This window comes from Polypterus senegalus, chromosome 16 (genome assembly GCF_016835505.1).
Source record: "Polypterus senegalus isolate Bchr_013 chromosome 16, ASM1683550v1, whole genome shotgun sequence".
NCBI classification, from domain to species: Eukaryota; Metazoa; Chordata; class Cladistia; order Polypteriformes; family Polypteridae; genus Polypterus; species Polypterus senegalus.
This window is the reverse complement of record NC_053169.1, coordinates 1,406,882-1,434,666: the sequence shown is the minus strand read 5'-3', so window position 1 is coordinate 1,434,666 and position 27,785 is coordinate 1,406,882. Positions and strand designations below refer to the sequence as shown.

General features: G+C 44.0%; 1 protein-coding gene and 1 long non-coding RNA gene across 2 annotated transcripts; both read left to right on the top strand.

The window, feature by feature from the left end:
- The first annotated feature begins 242 nt into the window (after positions 1–242).
- LOC120516898 lies at positions 243–7,318 on the top strand. Its single transcript, XR_005630941.1, has 4 exons — positions 243–1,639; positions 1,951–2,112; positions 2,229–2,351; positions 5,584–7,318. It is a non-coding gene; the product is annotated as an uncharacterized LOC120516898 (long non-coding RNA).
- Positions 7,319–9,033: 1,715 nt separating this feature from the next.
- fbxo32 (F-box protein 32) lies at positions 9,034–26,370 on the top strand. Its single transcript, XM_039738032.1, has 9 exons — positions 9,034–9,247; positions 13,832–13,938; positions 15,126–15,175; positions 15,258–15,350; positions 17,533–17,626; positions 18,246–18,430; positions 22,391–22,573; positions 23,044–23,187; positions 25,378–26,370. Exons 1-9 carry the CDS (start codon positions 9,135–9,137, stop codon positions 25,465–25,467), a joined length of 1,059 nt encoding a protein of 352 aa, XP_039593966.1. The 5' UTR covers positions 9,034–9,134; the 3' UTR covers positions 25,468–26,370.
- The last annotated feature ends 1,415 nt before the right edge of the window (positions 26,371–27,785 follow it).

Sequence of the window (27,785 nt, the reverse complement as noted above, 5' to 3'; positions counted from 1 at the left end):
TAGCTAGTGAACAAGAGCGCTACTTAACGGGTTTTTTGTCCAGAATTTGCTTGAACATTCCGGTTGATTTTTGCAACCTCTGCAATCACGCTAAGAATCGTAGTTCACTTGCAGGAGCGATATAGTCACACTAATCCAAGACAGAGGGTATGGGCCGAGGGGAGGAGGAAGCATGACATTAGGAGTGGGGAGCCAGGCGGGACCCTGCTTGCTGTCCTGTTTCATTACTATGGTGGCGGAGCTGGGGGGGCACGACTAGTAGAAAATAAAACTGCAAAGTCCGGATACATGTATAGTCTTGGTAAGCGTACTGAAAATCAGCAATGTAAAGGGTGGATGTTATCCTGGGTGGCTTTTTAATTACACAGTCGGTGTAAACGCATATGTTTGCAATTTCTGACGTCCAGATGAAATGGTTTCCCTCTCTCTTTCCAATGTGTCTCGGCCTCTGATGTCGTTTCCTATGAAGTTGCTCTTCGGCCCTTCAGACAGGACGTCGTTATGTAAGTTAACATCCCAGGTGGAGGTCCAGGAGATGTGATGTTACACATATGTGACTGGCAAGATATCCTTGTGATTGATGACTCTGTACCCGTGCATATTTGTGCTGTTTCTGTTCTTTTTTACCATAAGTTCCTTGGATAACAAAACATATGCATTAAATTTATAAATTATTGGTACAATACAGGAAGAATATACAAGCTACGTGGGAAAATCAAAAAGTAAAGGCAATTTGAAACTTGCATGGTAACCACAATAGATAGAAGCTGACATAATACATCACAATTATGATGCCGTATGGGGAGCACAAACACGCCCTTGCGGTGCTCTGCCTGTAGTCTAGTTAAAGCCAAGGTCAAAGGAACATGGACGCTCCACTGTGGGATTGCACCATTGTTGAACAATGCACAGTAGTGAGACTTCTTTGGGCAAAGGGAGGGAAATCTCTGTGAATTTAGTGTGATCGCCTGAACGTGGTGGAGTGGGGTGGACGGACCCCCTTGGTGAAGTGCGATTGGTCCCCCGCAATCTCCAGAGCATTAGATGAATCGGGCCCAATCGTCAATACTTTTCCTCCAAGGTGAGTCGAACATGACTGTTACAGTGGGGGTTGGGGAGGCCATTTAGGATTGGCCGTGCCCAACCTATGATGCTGTTACTGTGAATCGAGCACAATCAATGGGGGCGGAGATTCGGTTTTGTCTGGAGTCGGCCATAGCCCACGAGTCGGGGAAAGGCTGAACTCGAACATCAAGTACTCGTTCATTGCTGCTCCCTGCCTTGAACTCTAACGCTATTGTGTTTACCGCTGGGGTCTGCGAGGGAATAAAGAGAACGATCCAGAGGTAATGCAGTCGTTTAGGGGTAACATGGGGGGTTTAGGGGCGCATGAAGTACACATTTGAAAAGAAATATCTTGAATTTGTCTTGGAAATAGTGTGAAGAGACTGCTGAAATGCTTAAGTAAGAGACAGAAATGTTCCAGGTGGTGGTGTAGCAATTGGCTCATGTCATACACAGCATGTTCTACATAGAAGATCAAAATCGGCAGATATCACGTACCCAGCAAGACTGGACGGTTGTCACGTACACAGAGCTGAAGTGAAGAGATATTGAGAAGATTGAGACTTTTATGTGGGTATGTAAGCTAATGGATACATCATTTCCACTGGTGCCTGACGTTTGGACCAATCAGAGTAAATGTCAGGTGTTGTGTAGATATATTATTTCAGAACTGTTCTGTAAATTTAGTTGTCTATAATTGTGGGACTGTAACTTTGTTCTTTGACCATGCTTTGTCATCTCTGTTCAGGGTGCTTCCTCTTCACAAAGAGACAGTAAAGACACCTGAACAAGCTTCCTCCTGCCGGATTTCTGACTCAAAGAGGTCCTAAGAGGAACACATTTTCTTTCTGTAATTAATATGTTTCTTATTGGTTTCTTCCACAGGTCTCCGAACGGTGGGTACAGAAAATGGACAGATTGTGCAGGATTCTTCTTATCACTTTAGATGAAGTATTAGAAAGTCGCACAGAGTGCCCTTTCCTCCCATGGTGTGCCTCTGTACTCAGAAGCTCCCAAATGATGACACCTATGAGGAACACCTAATGGGTTTGTAGCAGCTTTCCAGATGACTCTGAGACTTTTCGTTTTTGGTAACCTTCTCTAGTGTGTTTATTTTTGATATGGCTTATGAATTGGTGTAACTTTATTGTTTTGATGGACAGTTAAACAGATCGTGAAGGTTACAGGGATATCCTTAATGAACGCCTACCTACTTAGAGCGCCATGGACCTCAGACTGAGCACAATGGGTCACAACAAAAAGACAACACTGGAAGGGTCCACTTGGTGAGTGTCCTTGAGTAGTCTAGCCACAGCCCGCCTTGAACCCAACTGAACTTCGCCGGAGAGACCTGAAAATATCTGGCTGTTTGGGCTTCATGAACTGGTTTGGTTGCGTTATTTGATCCTAACCCACCCTTAAACTTTGATTGAGCATCTCCACTATCTGCAGTGTTGTGTCTGAACTACTTCAAAAGGGCACGTCCATTGAACAAGCTCATTTTTCTAAGAATGGTGAACTTAACGTAACGTATTTGTGAGTGAAGAACTTGAACGTGAGCTCGCTCAGTTTGATGTGGTATTCTGGATCTGCTTTAGGTCCAGACAGACATTTTGTCTTACCTTGTAATGTAGGGGTGGAGCCAAATCCAGTATTCGGATAAGCACAAATAGAGGATTTTTACAAATATTTATTTCTTACAAATCTTTTGCCATTTATTTGTATTCGGGAAAAAAGAACGTCAAATCAAATTGGCCCTGTCTGTGTGGTGAAGCTACACCCCAACTGACACGAGCACGCGATGAAGCTCCGCTTTCGCTTCTAGGAAAACGCTGGACTTCATGAGGCCACTTTAGATTTTTCCCTGTTGGACATGCAATATGTGACTGGCAGCGTAACTGGTTAGTTCACCTACCTACACGCTGGTTCAGCAGTCACCATTTGTGTCACACGGTTGGAAATAGAGCAGCCATTTATATGTATACTTGCATCTATTTCATTTTTTTTGGACCGGGAGGATATTAGTGTATATGGTTATATGTGTTTGCTGCTGGGTATACCTGAAAAACGTGTATTTACATAAAGTCTTCATAATTATTGTATTTTATTAAAGAACATTGTAATCTATATACTTAAAAGCCAAATCCCACTGACTCACTCATCACGAAATCTCCCGAACCATTAAAATTTGGGACTTGAAATTTAGAATGTAGGTGACCCTTGGCCCATAGGTGCTCACTAAGAAACGGTTTTAAAAACTTCATAGTCCAAGTGCGTTCTGTCTCTATGTCTGTCCACTTTTCACGAGAGAATTACTTAACGGATTTAGATCTGGTTGTTTTGTATAATTTGCTTGAACTTTCCAGTTGATTTTTGTGACTTCGCTCATCTCGCTAAGTAAAGAGTTCTCTTGCGGTCCCGATGTCTTTATGCAAATCCAAGAGAGTGGCTGTGGGCCGAGAGCAGGTGGGGGCGGGGCCATCCTCGTTCACTCGCCAGCCTCTGTTCGAGTTAGTCTACCGCTCGCCACGTGTTGGAGTGCACCTTGCCTCTGCTTAGCTAGCGATACCTGTTTGTTCAACAGACATTATCATCTACAGATTGTTAAGGAGTAACGTTTGACGTTTTTGACAGAGAGCGATCAGAGCTATGTGTGTTTCAGAGGGTAGCTGCTGATTGGCAGAGATATCATGGCCATGTGCTTATGTTTTCCCATCAGAGCTGAACACGATCAGATACAGTGCCAGCGTCTATTGATTTTTAAAGTTTGTCCTGTTTCACCACTATGTAGGAGCAGCCATGGGGTACAGCGATCTATCTATATATCAGGCTATATCTATAAATCTCTATCTATCCATATATCTATCTCTATATATATGTCTATCTCTATCTCTCTGTATGTGTATATAATATATATATATACAGTATATATATATATATATATGTTTATGTGTGTGTGTATGTATGTTCCAGCTCACTTCCAATTGGCTGGAGTGATTTTCATGAAACTTGGTACACATGTTTCTCATTGGTCGACTAAAAATACTGTGGGGTGAAATCAAGTCTAACCCACCCCCTTCTGGGTAGGGGTGGGGGTGATCGTGCGGTCTTGTATGCATGTTATCATTCAGTTGGCACTCAGAACGACCACCAGAGGGCGAACTGGAGGTGACTGCCAGCATTCTTTATGTCTGAGCACCACTGCGCCCGCCTGTTGCTTTTGAAATTAAATGGAGTTGGCCGGTTCTGAGTGTGAACTGGATGATAAGATACTTACAAGACGACCAGCCAGGCACATTAGTGAGTCTTTATTGTTTGTTAATTTATTTTTATTTTTAAAGTTGTTTGAGAAAAATATAATTAAAAACAAAAAACTTGATTTTCCTACCAAACAACGCTGGGAATTTCAGCTAGTAGCCTAATATAAATAATTGCAAAACTGAAAAAAGTAAACTCATGGGTCATTTATTCTCACGCCTTACAAAATACAAAATGAACTGAACACAAACGAGTTCAAAACTGGAATGGTGAACTCTGAATGTGAATGTATTCATTTCTATCGGTGTGAATTGAACTTTGAGGGAGTTCTTGTGAACTTGCACATCACTGTAGGTAGGCAGATAGAGATATGAAAGGCACTATAAGATAGATAGGAATGGCAGTATATGATAGCAAAGCGTTATATCATAAATAGATATGAAAGGCACTGTATAATTGATAGACAGAAAAGGTGCTATGATAGAACTTCGAGTGAGTTCCTGTGAGGTGTGAACTTGCACAACACTGTAGATAGATAGATATGAAAGGCACTATATGATAGATGAAGTGCTATATCATAAATAGATATGAAAGGCACTGTATAGACCAAAGGGCACTCACTATATGACAGATAGATAGGAAAGGTGCTATTTAGTATTCCAGTTTCTTTTCAAATGCCAAGGAAGCCCAGCTGAGTGAATTGCATTGTGCCCTACGGTGGTCTTGATGCACCTCCAAGGTTCCTGCCTTCACACGGTGCTGTAAGGGAAAGGGAAAAAAAAGTCAACCCGTGGGTCATTTATTCTCACTCCTTAAAAAAATTCCAAATGAACTGCACACAAACGAGTTCAAAACTGGAATGGTGAACCCTGACCGTGAATGGATTCATTTGGATCGGTGTGGAGTGAACTTTGAGCGAGTTCTCGGGAGGTGTGAACTTGCACATCACTGACTATCTGTCTCTTGGCCCTTTCCTCGACTTTTTGGCTGTGCACCTTGCAATGCAGAACAATGAAAAAGGAATAATAAAAGTGTATTCTAGAGCGCTTTAGAGTTCCTGTTATAGTAGTCATTAATCCAAAGGAAAGGAAGGTGAGTGGTGAAATCTGAACTTCATATTTTGCCTTCGGTGGCCCCAGCCGAGTCTTTATTCTGCATTGTGCCTTCCTTTCATTTCTTCAGGTTAGGTAGGCTTCTGAACAGATGAACGGATTTCCAATGTTAAATGATTTTTTTTTTTTTATTGTTGCTGTTTTTTAGACCAACTCCACGTTCAACAATCTGGAAAAAAAGGTGGGTCGGCGTTCTTCTGGTTGCAGTCCACCTCCACAAGCTGCTTCTTCACGGCGTTTTGATGTCGGCTGCAAACTGATCCCATCGGGTGGAAAGGTTAAGGATGGCTGGCTTAGAAGGAGGAGCACAGGCTGTTTTGTCCCTTTCGGCGTCAAAGACCCTCTGGCAGGAGTGGCGGTCCGCGAGTGGAGGTGATCGCGGGGTATTTTTGGAAGCAGGGGAGCAACAGCTTGCATCACATGGCCGCCGTGTGACTCTGCGTGTTGCTTCAGAGGCCTTTTGCTTTTCCGAGGTCTGTGGTTACAAAACCTTGCCGGCCGGGCCACGCGATTGTGCTGGAGTCAGAGGAAGGTTAAATTTAGATTTCGCAGTGACAGGTGGCATCCAGAGGACCACATGCCTGGTCAGCTGCTGGCCTGAACCAGAGGGGCCAGAAAAACAAGGGAAAGTAAATATTTACTGAATTTGAAAATGCTTTTCAATTAGAATTCTTGGGGTATTTTTAAAAATCGCTATCCACACCCACTGAGACAATTCTCAGGACCACTGCCCTAATGCCGGGTCGGACCTCCTTTTGATCTCCAGACAGCCTCGGTTCTCCCTGCCATGGATTCCACAAGATGCCCGAAGCAGTCCTTTGTGATTCTGCTCCGTCTGCACCCAATTCTGTCACAAAATGTCCGCAGACGTGTCAGCTGCACATTCATCTCCTGCTCTGCCACATCCTAAGGGTGTGCTGTTGGATTCAGGTCTGGGAACTGGTAAGACCCCCAAAGTCATTGTCATGTTCACTTTGCTTTGTGACACAATGCATTGGAATGCTGGAAGGATCCACTAGAAGATGGCTAAACTGTGGCCATGAAGGGTCTACCTGCTCCGCAGCAACGATCACATAGCATTCAAGTGATGATTGACTGGTGTGTCCAAAAAACACACAAACACGCCTCCCACCATCAGCCTGGACTGTTTGACGCCAACCATCTGTGCGCCTCGGCAGAAATCGAGATTCGTCAGACCAGGCCACGGCAGTTTGTGTTCCGTACTGTGATTGTGTTAATGACGTTATCTTATCTTACCTTACCTTACGCTACGTCATGTTGTGTTGTATTAACTGTATATCATGTTATGTGCTCTGTGTATTACAGCAGGCACTGTGGGTGTAGTGGTCAAGGCTCTGGCTGTGGGTTCAAATCCCACTACTGACACCATGTGACCTTCACTTGCCTGCACGCCAACTGGAAAAGCAAAAGAAATGGAAGTAAACGTATCATAAATGGTCAACCATGTGGTGGTGGTGGTGTTGGCACAGGACAATGTGATATGTTAGGTTATCTTAAACTACATTGTTATAGTAGTGTGTGTGTTACATTTGTTATGTCTTCTTAAATTGTTTCGTTATCTACTGCATACTGTATGTTATGCTAGTGATGTGATACTGCATTATGTTATATTGTGCTACATTGTTATGTTAAACTATATGTTATGTCACTGTATGTTAAGTCGTGCCATGTAATACGTGTTGTGTTATATTACATTATGTTGGGATAGTCAAGTCAAGTCGGGGAGCCTGCACTGGTACAGCTTGTTGTCACACCCATCACATGACGAAACGACTCGGGATCCCAGGCAGGCACGCATGCGGTCCAGTCCCACCCTCCGGAAATGACCCCCTATCTGCCGCAGCCAGGTGTCACGTGGGTGTCCCCTTGGCCTGGTCCAGCCACTCGCGTCCCCAGCAATGAGGATCTTATGAGCTGGATCACCCTCGGGTAATCGCACCACATGACCGTAGTAGCGTAACTGACGCTCCCTCACAATGCGACTCCATGAGCAACACAAAGTCAAGCCAGCGGGACCCCAGGATTCTCTGAAGAGACACCGAACTGAAGGAGTCAAGTCCTCATCTCAGGTCACGGGATAGATAGCATCCATGACTTAAAAACAGGAAGCCCCAGGACTCTAAAGACTTGAGCCCTCAACGTTTTGCAGATACCTGGAGCGCCACACACCCCTTTCCAGTGACCCCATGACCCCCCCCCCCTTGCTGTCCCAGTCTGTCTACTGACTTCATAGGAAGAGTCACATGAATGTCACTGCCGAGGTCGACACGCTCTGGACAGACAGACAGACACCCTGCTGATGGCCGAGCCCAGGGGGTCATTAAAGGCCTGGCTAGACTGTGATAGATTATATATTATATATATATATATAAAACAATGTTATGTACTGCATATGTTATATTACTGTATGTTATGCCATGTTACTATACAGGTATATGTTATGTACTGTAAGTGTTACATTGTGTTGTTAGGCTGTGTTACATTGTTACATTGTTAAATATGCTATAATGTTTATATCACTGTATGTCTTGTTATGCCACGTACTGCATGTGTTGTTGTGTTACTGTAAGGTTATGTAAGATTGTTATTATGCTATGCCTTGTAGTGTGTCTTGTGCAAAGTTATTATGCTCTATCATGTCATTTGTTATGCTATGTAATATTTGTGTTCTATTATGATATGCCATGTAATAGTTGTTATGTTAACTATGTAACGTCATGCCATGGAATAATTGTGTTATGCCACATTATAGTTGTGTTATTCCATTTAATAATTGTGTTATGCCACATTATAGTTGTGTTATTCCATTTAATAATTGTGTTATGCTACATTATGCCATCTAATATTTGTGTAATGTTACATTATCCCCATGTACAATTTGTGTTAATTGTATGTCCTGTTGTGCCATCTAATACAGTAGTTATGTTCCCTGTATGTCATGCTATGCTATGTAATATCTGTGTGGCTTCCTTGTGCCATGTAATTGTGTTAACCGTCATGTTGTTCCATGTAATAATTGTTATGCCATGTATTATTTGTGTTGTGTCATGTTATGCCCTATAATTATTGTTATGTTGACTGTCATGTTGTGCCATGTAACCTTTGTGTTGTATGCCATGATTTATTATGCCATGTAGTATGTGTTATATTAACTGTATGTCAGGTTATGCTGTGTAGTATTTGTGTTAGTTTGACTGCATGCCATGTTGCGCCACATACTGTAATTGTGTTCTCTTATGCCACATTTGTGTGATGTTGTTCCTTGTGTGTCATGTCGTGTTATGTAATAATTGTGTTAAGTTATTCCTTGTATTATTTCTCGTGTGTTAAGTTCTGCCCCTGAGCTCCCCCTTCACCAACATCTGCTCGTCACCCCTTCAGGCCTAACCTGGGCAGAGGCTTTGCTTTTGGAGAAGTGGCAGCAGCTGGTTGCCTACAGAGTAACAGGATCCGCGGCCAGCGACATTTAGCAACAATGTAAGATGATAAACAAAGCCACGTGGTGAGCCATTTTTTCCAAGCAGCTCGAAAAGATTTCCGGAAACAACAGCAGGCGAGATATAAATACAGCAGCCGCTGCTGCACTGCGCAGACAGAAAATCAGCATTCTTGGAAGACACTTTGAATCCGAAGCTCCTCTGACTTTATTGTATCATCTTCTTCATCATCATCATCATCATGCCATTTCTAGGGCAGGATTGGCGATCACCTGGGCAGAGCTGGGTGAAAACTGGAGACGGCTGGAAAAAATATTCAAACGAAGAAGACAACAACTGTGCGAGCTTTGAGAGGTTAGTGGAGGGAGAGAGAGTGGCGACACAACTTGTGCCAGTGGAGTTTGTGCCCCATGAGGGAGAGAGAGCGCACCAGATTTGTCACCCGTGCCCATCTGCGTTGTCCTTTTTTTTTTTAATACTTTGTGAGGTTTTTCTTTTTTTTCATTTGCTCCTCGCCTTTGGGAATGTAAACAAAAACAGAGCCAGCCTGCTGCTGTGCGTCATTCAGGTTTAAGACCAACGGCACGTGGCATTCTCTCCTGGCACGGACACTTTGGGTGGTTGTGAAGCACTTTGGTCCTTAGCACTGAGTTGGTTTTAAAGCAGGTGCTGGCACAGTGAACGGGTACACACGAGATGCATGAGCTCCCTCGCGGTCGAGTTTGCATGTTCTCCCGATGTTCTTGTACTTAATGTTTCATAGGTAGACTGGTGACACTAAATTTGCTGCCATCCTCTCCAGGGATGATTCCTGTCTTGTGCCAGGGGTTGCCAGGGTAGGCTTCTGCTCTTTGTGCCCCTATGGCTGAATCAGTGAGCTCTGGAAAAGGAGTGCTAGCTGGGTGCAAATAAGGAGGCACAGGTGCTGCTATTGGGCAACCCTTGGTGTGCCCACTGTGTCCATGCTGGCAGCATTGGGCAAGAAACGTCCTCAGTCAGATATCTTCATAAGTATCCCTTGATGTGCTGGCATCCCATCCAAGACTGGTTCTAGTCTTGTGTCATGTCGACTTGTATGACTCTTGCTTAGGAGGTTCTGAAAATAAAGGATGGATGACAACAATGTGGATTGGAAATGCGGGCAAATGTTAATTAGAGCAGCATAACAAAGCCACCATAATGTAAAAATGCAGTAATGACATAAGACGTGACACGTTTACAAATCCACTTCATCCAATTCTGCGTGGCAGCGCTGGGCACACGGCAGCAATCAACACAGGATGGAGTGCCAGTCCAGGCCTATTTCTGTAAATTTTAAAACTGCTGCAGCGTTAGGCGATACCAGGGAATAGCCCCCGCTGTGCCACCGTCCACTCCAGGGTTGGTTCTCGTCTTGTGCCAGGTTGGCTACATCTGGGCAGGCACACATGAAGTAGACCGGCCATTTTCTAACTGTCTAACATAAAATGCGGTCAGCAATGACAGAAGACACGGACCGTTTTCAAATCCGCTTCATCCAGTTTTGGTTCACAGGACGTCTGGCAGCACTGGGCACAAAGCAGGAACCAACCCAGGATGGGGTGCCAGTCCAGTCCTATTTCTATAAATGGCAGGCGACTGGTCCAGTGGCGATAGTGTACGATAGGACGTTACGATAGTGAGGCCTCATCTGACATTCTGGTCACCAACCCTACAAGAAAGACATAGCAGCACATGAAGCTCGGTGGCGGAGGACGAGCAGGTGCATCATGGGACTTAAGGACCGTGAATTAACTCAGAGGGGACTGCATAGGAACTTCAACCGGCTCTTCAGAATCCTCAGAGCTGATCTAACTAAACGGTGAATGGCATACTGGAGGACGCCTGTGGACGTGTGTTCAGGACTGAAGCCAAGACGCACTTCATTACTCAAATCTGAAACAAACTACCGAGGCTTTGACGAGATAACGGGAGAGCTTAGCTAGATCTTCTGTAAAGGTCTCCAATCCTTTGTCACATTTCTTATCTTCTTATGAGTATTGAGTGATAGACGGCCAGCTCAGCCACGGTTGGGTCTGTTCTTGTGCCATATTGTCCTGGCTAAGAAGGTTGGGGGATTAGATAAATGGCTAAATCTGGAGGGGTCTTCATTAGAAGTCATTTTTCTGAGCCTCTTTGATATAACAAAGCCATCTAAAACAAATAAAAAGAGTCAAGAAAGACCAGCTTCTCAGATCCATTTACTCCAATTCAGTATTGGGCACAAGGCAGGAACACACCCTGGGCGGGACGCCGGTCCGCTCCCGTTACATGCTCTTTGTTTCACGTCCTCCGTGCTTAGGAGAGAAATGTAAACCAGAAGCGACGCCCGTGTCTTTCAATTAAGGTGTTAACCTCATTGAAGTCCTCCCTGGCATTTCATCCCTTTGACTGCTGGAGATAATGCCCCGCTATTCACATTACATCCAATTATTTTTATTCCGATTTTAATAACTGTTGCTTAAGTCCAAGAATAAAAATAGATTTGTTTGGGATATGACCTTCTGCCGGCCGCTGATGCCCACTCACAGATGGCTGGCGAGAGAGTAAACACAACCAACAGCTGAACAAATTTAATACTTTGGATCCCACGCCCAACGAATGACGAAAGGGACACTGAATTTGTGAAGAATGCTTGAACTTGAGGGGACGGGGTGGTAGGATTCTTGCTGGCTGGCGACACTCGGCTTGGAGAAGTAGGCCTCAAAGCTCCACAGAGGTCTGCTGTCAAGGGGGGGTTCACCCCAAAGTCTAGAAGAAGGCCCAAAAAGAAGATGGGGTGGGCGAGTTATTTGTGCCAAATACGAACATATCTGTAAGTCACACATGGAAAGGGCAGATTATAGGCATCTTAAATAAGAATGAAAAAAATCACCTTGCCATCACAATAGAGAATATTTCACTTTTGGTTTCAGCCAGCGTTTGGATTACGTTCATTTTTCCAAAAAAGTAATCCTATTTATTTACATTTTTTGTTTTTGACACTGCAGGGACTGTACTGAATTTTGTTGTATTTTTTTTTTGTTCTTTATTTCACCTTATACAATTTCTTGTATTAGGAATTTGTTAGTTTTCGCATACCCCGTGGGGTCAGAGTGCAGTGCCCCTGGACTAATTACAGGTTAAGGGCCCAGCAGAGTAGGATCTCTTATTGGCAGTGATGAGGATTCGAACCGGCAACCTTCGGGATACCAGCACAGATCCTTAGCCTCAGAGCCACCACTCCACCCATTGTGTTTGTTACAATGACAAAGAGATTCTGACTCTGATACGTAGACCCCTAACCATCTGAATATCTCAACAATTAGCAACTCACCACCGCAAAGTTCGAGTCTGAAATCGTGATATTCGATTTCAACGGCTTGTTAGAGTCGTCTCTTCTTCTCTATTTACGTGTTACCCACCAATGCGCTCGCAGCCCCAAAGACAATTTGCAGATAACCCATAAATTGCTTGCCTACTACAAGTTAACTCTGATTTAGCAGTTAGTGTGTGAAACCTCCAATGCGATCATAACAGAGGGAAGGGAAGTGTAAAAACCCCTGGCCCAGATAACCAAAGAGTGTTCCTTTAGTTTTAGAGATTTATACAACTAACACAACACTTGTATATTTCAGAAATGCCTGTGTCTTTATGTGGCACTGTGCCATATTTCACCCTGGGGGGCAAATCCAAGTTCTGTCTCTCTCAGTTGGGGGGGGAGGTTCTTACTCTTGTGTTTGTGGGGGGTTTGTTACCTAACGCAGAAATCCGAAATTAAGTTTACTTTCATGTTTGTACTTTTATTGAGGTTGTTTTAGCCGCCTGTGGTGGGCTGGCACCCTGCCCGGGGTTTGTTTCCTGCCTGGCGCCCTGTGTTGGCTGGGATTGGCTCCAGCAGACCCCCCGTGACCCTGTAGTTAAGATGTAGCGGGATGGATGGATGTTATAGCCGCCATGTTGTCTCCACCATCCATAGGACAGCTGCCCTCGTAAGTGGCGTCTCCTCAGAGGTCGTGACTCGTGATTGATGATGCGATGGCGATTAATGTCATGGAAAGAAGCATTTCCTGTCTGAATCAGCGGATAATAAAATCTTTTTTTTCTTTTTCTTTCAAACATCTTTTCATTTTCAGTGGTTTTATTTTTCTGGCCTCGACTTCCGCTGAGCTGTAAACGATTTTCATCTCTTGTTTTGGCTTTATCTGTCGTGTTCTTTGACATCCATGATTCGACACGTTTGTATTTTTCAGCTTTTTACTACGTCTTTTTCCCCGGTCACTGTCATGAAATACTCCTTGCTAGCATACCGATAATTAACTAAAAATCGAAAATAAGGAATCCAAAAATTATAAACTAAAAAAAAAAATAAATTCCATGCACAAACGTCAATAAGAAAAAGTGCTCACAACTACAACAAAATCCAATAACCGAAAAAAGAATCGAACAAGAGACTGGACCTCAGTGCAGCGGCACCGATCGGGGTAGTGCCACTCCGTGACCCAGACTTCAGGTCGGCTACCCTCGCGGCATTAGAAACACGATGCCAGCTGACACCTGTGAACTCGCCCACATCACCCGTCGCTCTAATCGTCGTTTGGCTGCTGATTAAGGAAGATGTAAACAGAAGAAGGTTCTTGATATTAAAACACAGCAAAAATGAAGGCACAAGACGTTGGGTCAGTTAGTTGCCGCAACCGAATACCAATGGAGGGCCATTGTAGCCCTCCAGGGCAACAGCAGTGTTTGGGGGTGGCAAGTGGGGCGACCACCCCAGACCCCGCACCTAAGGGGGCCCCACTTTTGAGGTCCGCATGTCCCGTTTGAGCGGATTTGTCAAGTTGTATTCTCCAGTGTATATACTGTATATTTCAGATGATTCTAATAGGACTTACTGCTGACTTTCTTGGACGCAACTCATTTCTTTGTTTTCATTTATAGCAACTGTGAAGGGAATAACAAGGAAAACATTTTTGATACCTTCAACTGTGGTGTGGCCATCAAAAAAAGGAAGAAGGATCTTCTGAACAACAATGCCAAGCTCCCATGTAAGTTTTTCTTTTCGTGAGGTGGAGGTTCTGCTGTCCTACCTTTCTCAGATATGAATTTCTTTGCCTGGTGGAGAAAAGCAAAATAAAGAAGACTTCTCGAATAACGATAGGTTAAATAACTTTGAAATGGAGTACGTGTGAGACTCCTCGTTGAAGGCCTAACGCCACTCAAAAATGATATTTATTTGTTACTTTCCCCAATTAGAAAGTAGAGAAAAAAAAAAACGTAATCTCATGATTTCATGCAGAATGGAGAGAGTAATGTTTCTGGTAGACTGGACTGTAGTGACTGTATGGATGTTAAAATACAACGCACATGTCGAAAGGTTTTTGTGAACTCCTGGAATGACCAGGAGATAGCAATGTTAAGGCAAAAAATCGTAATGAAAAGCCGAGTACGAGCAAAAAAGATCACCAGGAAGGCAACTGAAACCAATGAGCACACCGGGGAGCTAAGATAAAGATGAGAAAGAGTTCAAAAGTCAAAAAGGAGGCGTGACGCTCGGCCTATCTTGAAGTAGAAACTGATGCTAATAAGTTGTTTTCTTTATCCAATGAAGTAAAATTCACAACAGATATGCCTTTGTATTGCCGGTGATGTCAGGGAAGCGATGACTGCAGTCATGTGATGTGATACTAGTGTCACTTAAACAAAGAATAGAGCAATATGAAAATAAAAATAAACGTTGTTTAAACAAATCAACACAGAAAATAACCAACTCTAATGAACTTTAACAAAATAACTAAAAATAGACATTTATAAACGTTATTTAATGTGTCAACGTGACAGCAGTAACATCTAGTTAAAAAAAGGAATGGGATTATAAATCGTAATCGCAGCTAGAAGTGGAGGGTCGTAACCGGCAAGTCAGAAAAGAAATAGCCAACACTCGATACTCGATGCAAAAATCAACGTCAAATAGAGACGGCGGGAACTGGAAAACCGATAAACACACACGTTGCTAGAGCGAACACGTTAATCGTAAATTATAGTGAAAAATCAGAGATGGAATTTCGATAATTAGAAATATTTCAAAACAATAATGAATTAAAGTTTGCGTTGGATCCAATCAGGAGTAACGTGTTAGGATGTGTGTGTGTGTGCAATTCAAATGTAAATATTGTCATGTTTGGAGCACAAGCCATATACTTAATAGGAATCATTCGGATTTGTTTCTTTGTAGACTTTTACAGAGATAAATGGATATACGTGCATAAGGAGAGCACCAAAGAGGTAACTAACTCCATCGCCCTCTTCTTTAACGCAGTCTTTCTCCTAATAACTCTCACTGATTATTTGTGGCTTTTCTTTTCAGCGTCACGGCTACTGCACCCTCGGTGAAGCCTTCAACCGTTTAGATTTCTCAAATGCGATTTTGGATTCCAGAAGATTTAACTACATAGTGAGGGTGAGTCTGGCGCTCGTGTCCTGGCTGTTTGAGTGACTGTGCTGCCGACTTGACTCGGATAGTAAGTGAGTTTTATGTGGAGCAGGACTCGAATTATTCCTTTAATTGGGAAGACTTAACTTAGGGGAGTTTTTTTTTTTTCCCACAGAGTGGTAGTAGATGTTTTTTTAATTAGATATTGAAATAAACCTTAATAACATAAGTTACACATTCACTCAGGTGCTGTTTATCTAATATGCTGAGCATTCAGTGGCAAAATATTAGAAATGATAACGAAAATCAGGAAAGGGCAAATAAAGGCAACTTAATCACCAGTACAGTACAGACGTGCAGACCAGCATTTACACGATTCAATGTGCCGTCAGCGGTGCGATTCATTCATCTGGCGATGAGCAGCCGCCGCAGGCCGACAGACAACACGACACGACGTGACCTCCCCTCATCTATCAGATGTCTTAGATTCATTATGGGGAGCCTTAGCCTTCCCTTACAGCATCGTATGAAGGCAGGAACCTTGGAGGTGCATCAAGACCACCGTAGGGCACAATGCAATTCACTCAGCTGGGCTTCCTTGGCATTTGAAAAGAAACTGGAATATTAAATAGCACCTTTCCTATCTATCTGTCTATCTGTCATATAGTGAGTGCCCTTTGTCTGTCTGTCTGTCTGTCTATTTTGTCTATACAGTGCCTTTCATATCTATTTATGATATAGCACTTCATCTATCATATAGTGCCTTTCATATCTATCTATCTACAGTGATGCGCAAGTTCACACCTCACAAGAACTCACTCAAAGTTCAGTTCACACTGATTAAAAAGAATAAATTCACATTCAGAGTTCACCATTTCAATTAGAACTCGTTCATGGTCAGTTCATTTTGTATTTTTTAAGGAGTGAGAAATGACCCATGAATTTACTTTTTTCAATTTTGCCTGCCGTATATAATAGATTTTAAATAGTGTTCTTGAATTAAATACAATAATTATGAAGACTTTTTTTATTTAAATACACTTTATGAAGTTATAACCAGCAATACAAACACATAACCACATATATATATATATATATATATATATATATATATATATATATATATATGTAAAATAGATGCAAGTATACATATAAATTACCGCTCTCTTTCCAATTGTGTGACTGTGGAGCCAGCGTGTAGGTGAGCTAACCCGTTACACTGCCGGGCGACATTCGCGTCACGTAAAATACAACGCGAAGTCCAACGTTTTCCTAAAGCGGAGCTTCACCGCGTGCTCGTGGCAGTGGGGGTGCAGGCACACACAGACAGGGCCGATTTGATTTGATGTTATTTTTTCTGAATACAAATAAATGGCAAAAAAAAAAAAATCGTACGAAGTAAATATTCGTAAAAAAATCCACTATTTGTGCTTATCCAAATACTTCATTCGGATTTGGCTCCACCCCTACATTACAGGGTAAGGCAAAACGTTGAGTCTGAACCTAAAATATATGGAGAATGTCACCTAAAACTGAATGAGCTGACAAATACGTTACATTAACTTCACCGTTCTTAGAAAACGAGCTTCTTCAATGGACGCGCTCTTTTGAACTCGTTCATGCACAACACTGGCTACCAATCAGTCGTATAGGGTGTGTCCAGATCTAATTATGCAATTTTTATTACGCTATAACTTATTAAGTTTATTGCATAGGAAATTACCCGGAAAATCGCGCACCATCGAGAAGTGTGCGAACTGACGGCTTGGAGAATCATCTTCGCGCCGAACTGGAATCGTCTCCGTATAAATCAAAGTCATCCAGACGATCTGGGTTTGTATGATCAGATGTGGACCACCCTGTATAGTGCCTTTCATATCTCTCTCTTTCTATTATAGAGTCATTTTCATGTCTATCTATCTCTCTAATCCTGCCAACTACAATACATTCTCTGTCTACCTATCTATCTTAGTGCTTTTCCCATCAGCCCAACTGCTGTGGTCGACTCTCACAATCCCGTTAATTAGACGTTCGAGTATTTGATGCTTTTCTGACGTCGGGCGGAGGATTTCTGCGCCGGAGATCTCCTACACACGAGTTTGCTGTCTAACGAGTGTCGTGTCCGGTTTTCTTTTGATGAACTCTTTCTGTATTAAGGTGTTTCTTCAGCTCTTGCTTATGGTTTCTTTTTCTTAATGTTATTTCTCAGTTGCTGGAGCTTATCGCAAAATCCCAGCTCACTTCGCTCAGCGGAATTGCCCAGAAGAACTACATGAACATCCTCGAGAAGGTGGTGCAGAAAGGTAATGAGGGGGTTTGCTCTGAATGTAACTGCGGGGTCCGAGGCAGCAGCGGCCCCCCCTGGCCGTCTCCTAAATATTTGTGTGAAGTGTTGACGTGTGTGATGGAGTGCAGTCCTCTCGAAGCTGTAAGCAGAAATGTGTTTGGACGAGCGGCAGTGCAGGCCGGCAGGCCGAGCTCCGCTCACGTGGCCGCGCCGTCTGCCACTTGGAGATAAACAAGGCCAGCGGAGCCGCCAGCAGTTTCACGGTTTGTTTAACTCGTTCATCTGAAAATGAAATTTGAAATGTCCGAGGATTCCAGCGAAAGGCCAACAGTGCTGGTCTGGTCTGGTTATTCATTCCGTTCGGTTCAGAACTTCAACGAGACAACAACATTGGCAGAGTTCAGGTGATCACAAGCACGAAAGCCAGCCATGTGTGACAATGAGGTCCTGTGGGGGCCTCCGGAGTTAAAAACATCAAACTAAGAGCCCGACTCTGTCTTATGAAGGAGCTGATGTGAGTTCTTGAAGGTGAACAGAGTGTCCCGAGAGTGACTGTGTTTATAAATGTTAGGACTGCCTTTATAAATGATGGGGAGCTAAATATAAATGGACGACGTGTTTCATTGTGTTGACAGTGCTGGAAGATCAGCAGAATATCCGCCTCATTAAGGAGCTGCTTCAGAGCCTCTACAGATCCCTCTGTAGCCTGGTACAGGGCATGGGCAAATCTGTGCTGGTGGGCAACATCAACATGTGGGTGCAGCGCATGCAGAACATCCTCCTGTGGCAGCAGCAGCTCAATAACATCCAGATAACGCGGGTGAGATCTCGGGGGGCCTCTCGGGGGGTCTGTGTGTCTTTGCGGAGCCGACTGTTTAATATTCACTTCATCCATCGTCAGAACCATTCTAGTCTGTTTTCTGGGGTCATACGGGCACACGGCCATCTCAGCAGCATCAAGTGTAATAATAATACATTTATATAGCACGTCTCTCATTACTCAAAGCACTACCACACAGGGAGGACCCGGAGACGTGAACCCACAATCCCTTTACTGCAAAGCAGAACCAAACCTGGAGAAGGTGTCACAGGGATGTGGCACGACATGGCATGAGCGAACAATGTCAGACCCGCGTAATTCAATGTGCCACCGTCTATTTTATAAGCACATGAGGTGTTATGCAGTGACAGATGACACGACAATCTCAGACTTGCTTAATCCTTTATAACATAAGACACTTTGCCACAGTGCCACCCTCTATTCTATTCTAACTTAACATGACATGACACTCGCAAACATTCTTGATTAAATATCGTATAAGCCACAAATGCCACATTCTAACATAACATGACGTGTGACATCACAAGACGTAATCTCACGGCTGCCTAATCCAGCGCCCAGTCGTATAAGCAGCTTTGCTTCATTCTGTTCTGTCCTGTTATGTTCTGTCATAATATAACATGCAATGGCACACGACACGACACGACACGACACGACATGACATAGCAATCTATAACTTGATTAATCCAATAAAACATGAGCCACAGCTGCCACATTATGACAGGACATGATATTGCGTAACACAACGTCACGGTCTCAAAGTTGCTTAGTCCAGTTAAGTGCCAAGACACCGTGCCACAGTGCCACCTTCTGTTCTCTTCTGTCCTACAGTAACATAAGTAGATATAATCTAATATCGTATAAATCACAAATGCCGCATTCGTTTCTATTCTAATATAACATGACGTGTGACATCACAAGACATAATCTCAAAATTGCTTAATCCAGTAAACGTCCTCTGACTTTCAACTGTTTTTACTTTCAGTAAACTTAATGTGTAAATATTTGTATGAACACTAAAAGAGTCAACACCATAAGATATAAACTCAAAATGTTTCACAATGTGTCCCTGAATGAAGGGAGGCTCAAAATCAAAAGTACCAGTCAGTCTGTGGTGTGGCCACCAGCTGCTTGAAGTACTGCAGTGCATCTCCTCCTCATGGACTGGACCAGATTTGTCAGTTCTTGCTGTGAGATGTTACCCCGCTCTTCCACCAAGGCACCTGCAAGTTCCTGGACATTTCTGGGGGGAATGGCCCTAGCCATCGATCCAAATCGATCCCGCTCCAGGGTACAGGTCTCGGTGTAACGCTCATGCCTTCGACGATAAACACGAATCCGTCCATCACCCCTGGTGAGACAAAACCGTGACTCATCAGTGAAGAGCACTTTTTGCCACTCCTGTCTGGTCCAGCGAAGGTGGGTTTGTGCCCATAGGCGGCGTTGTTGCTGGTGATGTCTGGTAAGGACCTGCCTTACAACAGGCCTACAAGCCCTCAGTCCAGCCTCTCTCAGCCTATTGCGGACAGTCTGAGCACCGATGGAGGGATTGTGTGTTCCTGGTGTGACTCGGGCAGTTGTTGTGGCCATCCTGTACCTGTCACGCAGGTGTGATATTCGGATGTACCGATCCTGTGCAGGTGTTGTTACACGTGGTCTTCCACTGCGAGGATGATCAGCTGTCCTTCCTGTCTCCCTGTAGCGCTGTCTTAGGCGTCTCACAGTGCGGACATGGCAATTTATTCAGCAGTCCTCATGCCTCCCTGCAGCAGGCCTAATGCACGTTCACGCAGATCAGCAGGGACCCTGGGCGTCTTTCACAGTCGGTAGACAAGTCTCTTTAGTGTCCTGCGTTTTTAGAACTGTCACCTTAAATGCCTACTTTCTGTAAGCTGTTAGGGTCTTAACGACCATTCCACAGGTGCCTGTTAATTCATTGATTAGGGTTAATTGAACATGCATGGAAAACATTGTTTAAACCCTTTACAATGAAGATCTGTAAAGTTATTTGGATTTTTAAAACATTATTGAAATACACAGTCCTGGAAAAAGGGATGTTTCTTTTTTTGCTGAGTATAGTAATATAAACCTCTTTGCCACGATGCCACCTTCTATTCTGTCATAACCGAACATGCAATGGCACACGACACGACACAGTAATCTATAATTTGCTTAATCTAATATGGTGTAAACCACAACGTTCTATTCGAACATAAGATGACAAGACATATCGATATCAAACTTGCTTAATCCAATGGAGTATAAACTACAACTGCCACATTGTATTCAATTCTGTTCTGACGTAATATGACAGGACATGATATTGCGTAACACGACCTCACAGTCTCAAAGTTTCTTAGTCCAGTTAAGTGCTCAGACACTTTGCCACGGTGCCACCTTCTGTTCTGTTCTGTCATAAAGTAACATAACATGACTAGATATAATCCAATATCGTATAAGTCACAAATGGCGCTTTCTATTCTTTTATTCTCTTCTGATGACATGACGAGACATTACAACCTCTAACTACCTTCAGCTAATTTAGTAGAAGCCTCTTTGCCACGGTGCCACCTTCTATTCTGTCATAACCCAACATTCAATGGCAGGACTGTACATCGCAGTCTCTGACTTGCTTAACCCAATGTAGTATCGACCACAAATGCAACATTCTGTTCTAATCTATACGACGACAAGACAAACGGTGACAATCTCACACTTGTTTGATCCAATACAGCGGCTTGTGTGTGTGTGTGTGTGTGTGTGTGTGTGTGTGTGTGTGTGTGCGCAGAGTCTATTCGAACATAGCTTAACAATTACTTGGAATTACATAACATTTTCAAACCGGTTTAATCCAATTTAGGGTCACTTGAAGCAATCCTCAGGAGCGGTGGGCACAGTCCATGGAGCTGTAGAGTATTCCGGCAGCACTGGGCACAAGACAGATTTAGATGAGGCGCCAGTCCTTCGCAGGAATACATGTAATCATGTCATATTATATTATAGTACAGCAGAACACGGTCAGAGCTGCTTATGCCAGTTCAGGGTCACAGAGGGCCTGAAGCTGATCCCAAAAGCACTTGGGCACAAGGCACGCTCCAGCCCTGGATGTGGTGCCACTTCTTTGCAGGGCCCACACACCCCCACACGCTCATTTTTTGGCCGTTTCTAACGTCACAGATTAGCCAAACCTGCACATCTTGGGGACACGCGGGAGGAGAATCTGGGGGGAAGCCACACAGACAGTGGGGGGGCTGCAGCACTGCTGTACCAACCCATGTATTATACAGTAATATCCTCCCATCAGTCAGTCATTTTCAAACCTGCTTATCCTGACCAGAGTTACTGGGCAGCTGGAGCCAGTCCCAGCAAGCACTGGGCAAGAGGCACAAACAGACCCTAGAAGGGGTGCCAGTCCATTGCAGGGTGAGCACCCAGAAACACACACAGTCACTATCGCCAATCCACCTAACCTGCATGTCTGGGGACAGAACCGGAGCAGATGGAGGAAATCCACACAGACACGGGGAGAACATGCAGACTCCATGCAGGGAGGACCTGGGATGTGAACCCCAGTCTCTTTTCTGTGTGGCACCACCATATTAGATTAAATATTATATTATATTATAGTATATACAGTCTCAAATTCTCTCCAGCCTGATGTGACACAACGTAAGGGTGGCACAGAGTGACGGCCGCTCCAGTTTATATCGAAGGCTGCTCTCTCTATACCCCTTGCATTGCCCTCCTGCTGTGCCCGTTCATAATATAAAGCTGCCGTCAGTTTTCTCACATACTCGGCTCTTGAGTCGTATGCCAGTTATGGTGTGGGCCGATTACAAATGTCAAATATTTGTCAAAAATCCAAACATACAGACTATGGAAAAACCCACCTGTATCTGAACGATGTCGTGATGACCCCTTCACGTCTCTGTTTTGCAGCCAAACCCGGCAGGGATGACCCTGACAGACCTTCCTGTCTGCTTACAGCTGAACATCATGCAGCGGTTATCTGACGGGAGGGACATCGTCAGCCTGGGGCAGGTGTCTCCATCCTTGAACAAGCTCTCGGAGGACAGGCTGCTGTGGAAGAAGCTTTGCCATTATCATTTCACAGACCGGCAGGTACCTGAACAAGAAGAGGACCTTAAGGTCCCGCGTTACGTAGGCCGATCCACATCCACACTTCCTCGATAAAGAGTTTGGCCTCAGAGCTCCGGATACCTTGGTCTCAAGTCCTGGTCAGGTTTCTGTCTCTGTTGGTAGCCCCTAAGAACGTCCATGTAGCCACACTGGGGTTCTTGAAGGCCCTCACTTGTAAAACGGTCCTCAGAGGATCCTGGTTAACATGGACACAGAGTCCCTGGGATGTTCCTAATTTCACTTATGTATGGTGTGTATTGGGTATCACTAATCTTAGAGTCAGAGGACCCCAAACAAATCGACCTCCCAGAGTGCCCACCCTTGTCTTCCTCTCCCTTCTCCTGTCCTCCACACCCATTACAGAATATCCCCGTTTTAGTACGCGTGATTCTGCAAAGCGTCTTGAGATGATGAAGGCTCATAGACGTGATGTTTTCTGTCAACCTCCACAGATATGCAAGCGTCTGATTGTAAATGAAAAGGGTCAGCTGGACTGGAAGAAGACGTACTTTAAGCTGGTGAAATGTTACCCGAGACGAGAACAGTATGGAGACACCCTCGTCTTCTGTACCCACTGCCACATCCTCTTCTGGAAGGTAAGTGTTTCTCCGGGCTCACGCAATTCGGTGCCCACCCCGGTCGCTGCTCTCTGTTTCACGTCCTCTCCGCATGCCAGTCATGTGCTGGTCAGGTTGACTGGCAACTCTAAACCAGGCCAATGCGAGTTTGGATGTGTGATGTGCGTGAGTGTGCCATATGGTGGACTGGTGTCTCCAGCTCCTAACAGAATGCTTATATATAGGACATCCATTTTTGAATTTAGGGTCGAAACCAAAGCCGATCCCTGCAGCATCAGGTATAAGGTAGGAACCATTTCTTGAGGGTGCACCGGTCTAACGAAGGGCATCGGTTATATGATATGTGCTGGCACATGGGCCGAGTATGGAGACGTTCTGATTTGCTTGTCCAGATAACACGCCGCATGTTGCCGCTCTCCAGCACCGTGATTAGCAAGGATGGATTCAAATACAAAACTCCAAGAACAGGAAACACGACGTACCCCTTACCTCGTCTCCATACCACACGTCCCAGTTCTGGAGAACTTGTCCTAAATTTCCAGAGAAAAATCTCATATTATGTGTTGTATTACGGGGTCTCTCAGCCTCTTTTGGTGTTGTGACCCACTTCATTCAATGTCAGTGTCTTCGTGACTCACCTTGTCCCCCCCTTTGGTGACCGTCAGGCAGGGGGAGGTTAGAACGCAATCGTTAAAACATGGGGGGACTACTGGGGATTCTACCGAATGGGAAATCGAGCAATCGTCGGGATGGTGACCCACCTTGACCCACGTCCATCATAAGCACTAGCAGCTCGTGATCCACCGGTGGCAGCCCGCACCCTACTTTTGGGTTGAGAAATACTGTTATGTTATACCAGGTGGGCTACCCGTCTAAGATGGGTTAGGAAGAAAAGTAGAGTCGAATGCCAAGTTGTACATAGCGGTCTCATTTAACATGACGAGCAATGCTGTGCACCCAAGTTCATCTTTATACAGGAATCTCTTCTCGCCGTTTCACTTCCGTTAAAAGGTTTCAATTCCTCTAAGTCACGGGTGTCAAACTCCAGTCCTGGTGGGCCGCAGTGGCTGCAGGTTTTCATTCTGACCACCTTCTTAATTAGTGTTTGCTGCTAATTAACTTCTTTTGCCTTAATTTTAATTAACTTGACTCCGTCCCCTTAGTTGTTTCTTTTTCCTTAATGAGCAGCCAAACAATAAGGAGACACAAAATAAGGAGCCACATGACCAGCTCACCTGTGCCCGTCGCACAAGATCTGAAAATAAAGAGAGGTGACGATCTCAGTAAGGTTGATCTCTGAGGTCACCAAAACATTTTGAGGATTTTCTCAGGAACAACAGAAAATCATCAGTTTTGGAAATGCGTGCTGTGGCAGAACGAGAACAACGAGCCATGGAATGAAACAACGGGTTTAATTAACAGTAAGAATTGGCGTCTCATTAAGAAAGTGATTGGAGTGAAATTGGTTGGAGTTTGACGTTCCAGTTTAGCTGGTCATCTGTTGGCTCGTTTCACATCTCAGTTCTGTTTGGCTGCCATTTAATGAAGAAAGAAATCAATTCAGTGGGCTGAATCCTTAAAAACAGGGCTATTAAAACGAAGGGGAAAGGAGTTAATTAGTAAAAAGTGGTCACTGATTAGGAAAAGGGTTAGAATGAAATCCTGTAGCTACTGCGGCACTCCACGACCAGAGTTGGACACCCCTGCTCTAATGCCATGTTTTTCCACGTTGACTTCTCCTCTTCATTCGTTTCATGCTAGCACTCCGTCTTTGCCATGTAGTCCTTTCCTCTCCTGTTTCGTTTTCATGTAGATGTGCCGTTCCTTCTCCATCATCCGATTACCGTTCACGCACCTTTACCGTAGCTTGTAGTCGTTCATACTTCACGTCAAAAATCACCTTCATGTCCCGTTACCCCGATCTTTTCTCACATGGTCTTCGCGGACAATCCTTTTCCTACGCAGAATTTGTAATCTGTTCCTGCATTTTCCCAGGAATTCTAATTCCTTCGCATGATACCAAATCCTTCAAGTCTCTCGCCCATTGGGAGTCTGCCCTTCACTAGACTTGCCGTTGATTCCTGATGCTGCCGGTCAACCCCGTACTGGAGCAGGTTCATAGTATGGATGACTGGATTCCTTCTTGTGTGGTACATCATTGGAATTCTCCATTTATTTATTTATTTATTTTTCCATTATCATCTCTAGGATTCCTGCCACCCCTGTACGGCTAACAACACAGAGTCCTGCTGCATTCCTGTTGCACCACAAGACTTCATCAACCTTTTCAAGTACTAAGAGTCACGCTTAAGGAGCAGTGTATATTTATTTGTGGATTTTCCTATAAAGAGTGACATGTACAGTATGGAGGAGGACACGGATGAGATTTTTGTAAATAATGAACTGAACTCGAAAAAGGAAAAAAAAAAAAAAGAGAGAGATGTATCATTATATATTGTGCTTATAAGAGTTCGAGAAGATGGACTGCAACCCTTCAGTGGACTCCACTGCACGTGGCCCAGCAACTGGACTTACGAGCGCTTTGAGAGGGACATGCAGTGCCCACCAAGTGGGTGCCATGCCAAGTCAAGCTTGAGCTCAACTCATTCATCCATTGCTCACAATCAACGTAGGCTGATGTAGACACCACTCAGATTGATTATTCGATTTCAAGTCATGTTACGTGATCACCGATTACATTATGAAATATTTCTTGGTTATTGGAGTGTTAAGTGCCACCTTTAAACATAACCGACGTTCGACGTTAAGAATCCGCACTCTTGGAGTTCATTTTGATTGCATCAAAGGTTTACTATGTAACCTACCAGGACAAGAATCGCACCAACTATCATTTATAACACCGCGTACGCTACTATTCACTTTACTTTTGTAAGTTTTGCATCAAGTGAGTAATTCAGCGAAAGAACATGTGGTAAGATTTACTGAAAATGACACTTTATTGTCTTCTTCTCATCTACACGAATTCAAAAATATCGATTGTGTGCTCTGCGGTAAAGCGATGTGAAAATGTTGTAGCAGAATTCATTGTACAGCGAAAGCTACAGGGAACGTGGGGATGGTTTTAATGGACGTTGCATGCATTTTTTTTGTACTTTTTTGTACTTTTTATAATTTTGAGCCGGGATTTATTGTGAAACAGAATGTTAAAAATTGGGAAACGGCGAAGGCCATGAAATGTGATTGAGTTGGTTTTTTATTTTACTTTCAATAAATCAAAAAGTAAATGATCTCCCGTGTTGTGACCGTCCCTGACTGTGTTTGGATTATAGACTGGGGAGTAACGGGAGACCCTCCAGATACCTGCTTCAGCGCGCCGAGTCTGCACTGCGCGAAGAACAATTTACACGATGGGGGATCCACGTAGAGCTGAAGAGCAATGACACGCAAGGAACAAGGTCACTCTCGTCTGTCCACGTGACACTTGGACTATCACAGCTTGACAAGACTTTGAGGTTTCATTCAAACGTTGCTTCAGGGGCACTCAGACCGCCAAAAGGTCACACGAAAAGACAATTTCCCCTCAATAAATTATATCAAATCAAAACAGTTGCTCAAACATACATGGGATGATGGAATTCTAATGTATAATTTTGTACAAAAGTTACTTACCTTACAGAATAGAATGCAAATGAACATCTCTCCGTTATAAAAAAAAAAAAATCCTGGAAAGGAAAAGCAGGGCGATGAGACATGATCTTCTCGGAAGACATTTTAAAGACCTGCGTGACAAAAAAGACTGGCCACGGAGCGTCTTGCGGGGACCGTAAACATGAGACTTGGTGCCAAGAGATTGTCCCAGGGCCGTCTAACGGGGACGTGGAACATGAGATTCTTGCAAGACACGCCCTTCTCATCAAATAAGAGCTCGGCCAGCAAAACACTCAGTCGTGTAAAGGCACGTAGCACACACAGATCCTGTGCTCTCAGTGCATATAAAGCGTATAAGGACAATACGTTCGAGATGAAACGTCAACGACTAAGAAAGAGCAGCGCGGAGAAAAGAGACCCAAAAGCGCTGGAGAGAAAAGGCAGATAAGAGATTATGAAAGCAGTGGAATTCGAAAGGCTCAAACAAGCGATGGCGCGAAACACACGCAGAGAAAGGTACAGAATATGAAAGCAGTAAAACTCGAAAGTATTGTAGCGTCCCAGCCAGGTTGAAGCCCTTTTTGTTTTAAGTGACTGTTCGGTCCGATTGAGGGATGGCGGAGTACAGAAAAGAAGACTGATAGCGGGGTATTGATTGATGCGGTAATCGAGACCCGGGGGATGAGGGGTTGGAGAAGGTGCTAGAAAGTTGTGTTTGTGGTTACGAAGTCGGCGATTGTTCAAGTAAAACTTTTGCGACACTTTATTACGTCAGTTGCTAAAGTATAAAAAAAAAAGATAGTAAAGATCGCATTAGCGCAAACAAAAGGTAATTCATCACCAGGACCAGGTGTCATTGAAAAAATAACAGGGCAAAGCGAGGTCAGAAATAAAAGGCAAAAAGCAGAAAACAAAGTCTTTTAGCCTTCGTTTCACTCAATGCACAAAACGTAGATTTCCACAATAATGGACCATACGCGATGAGAATCTGTGGTCCACCAGTTAAA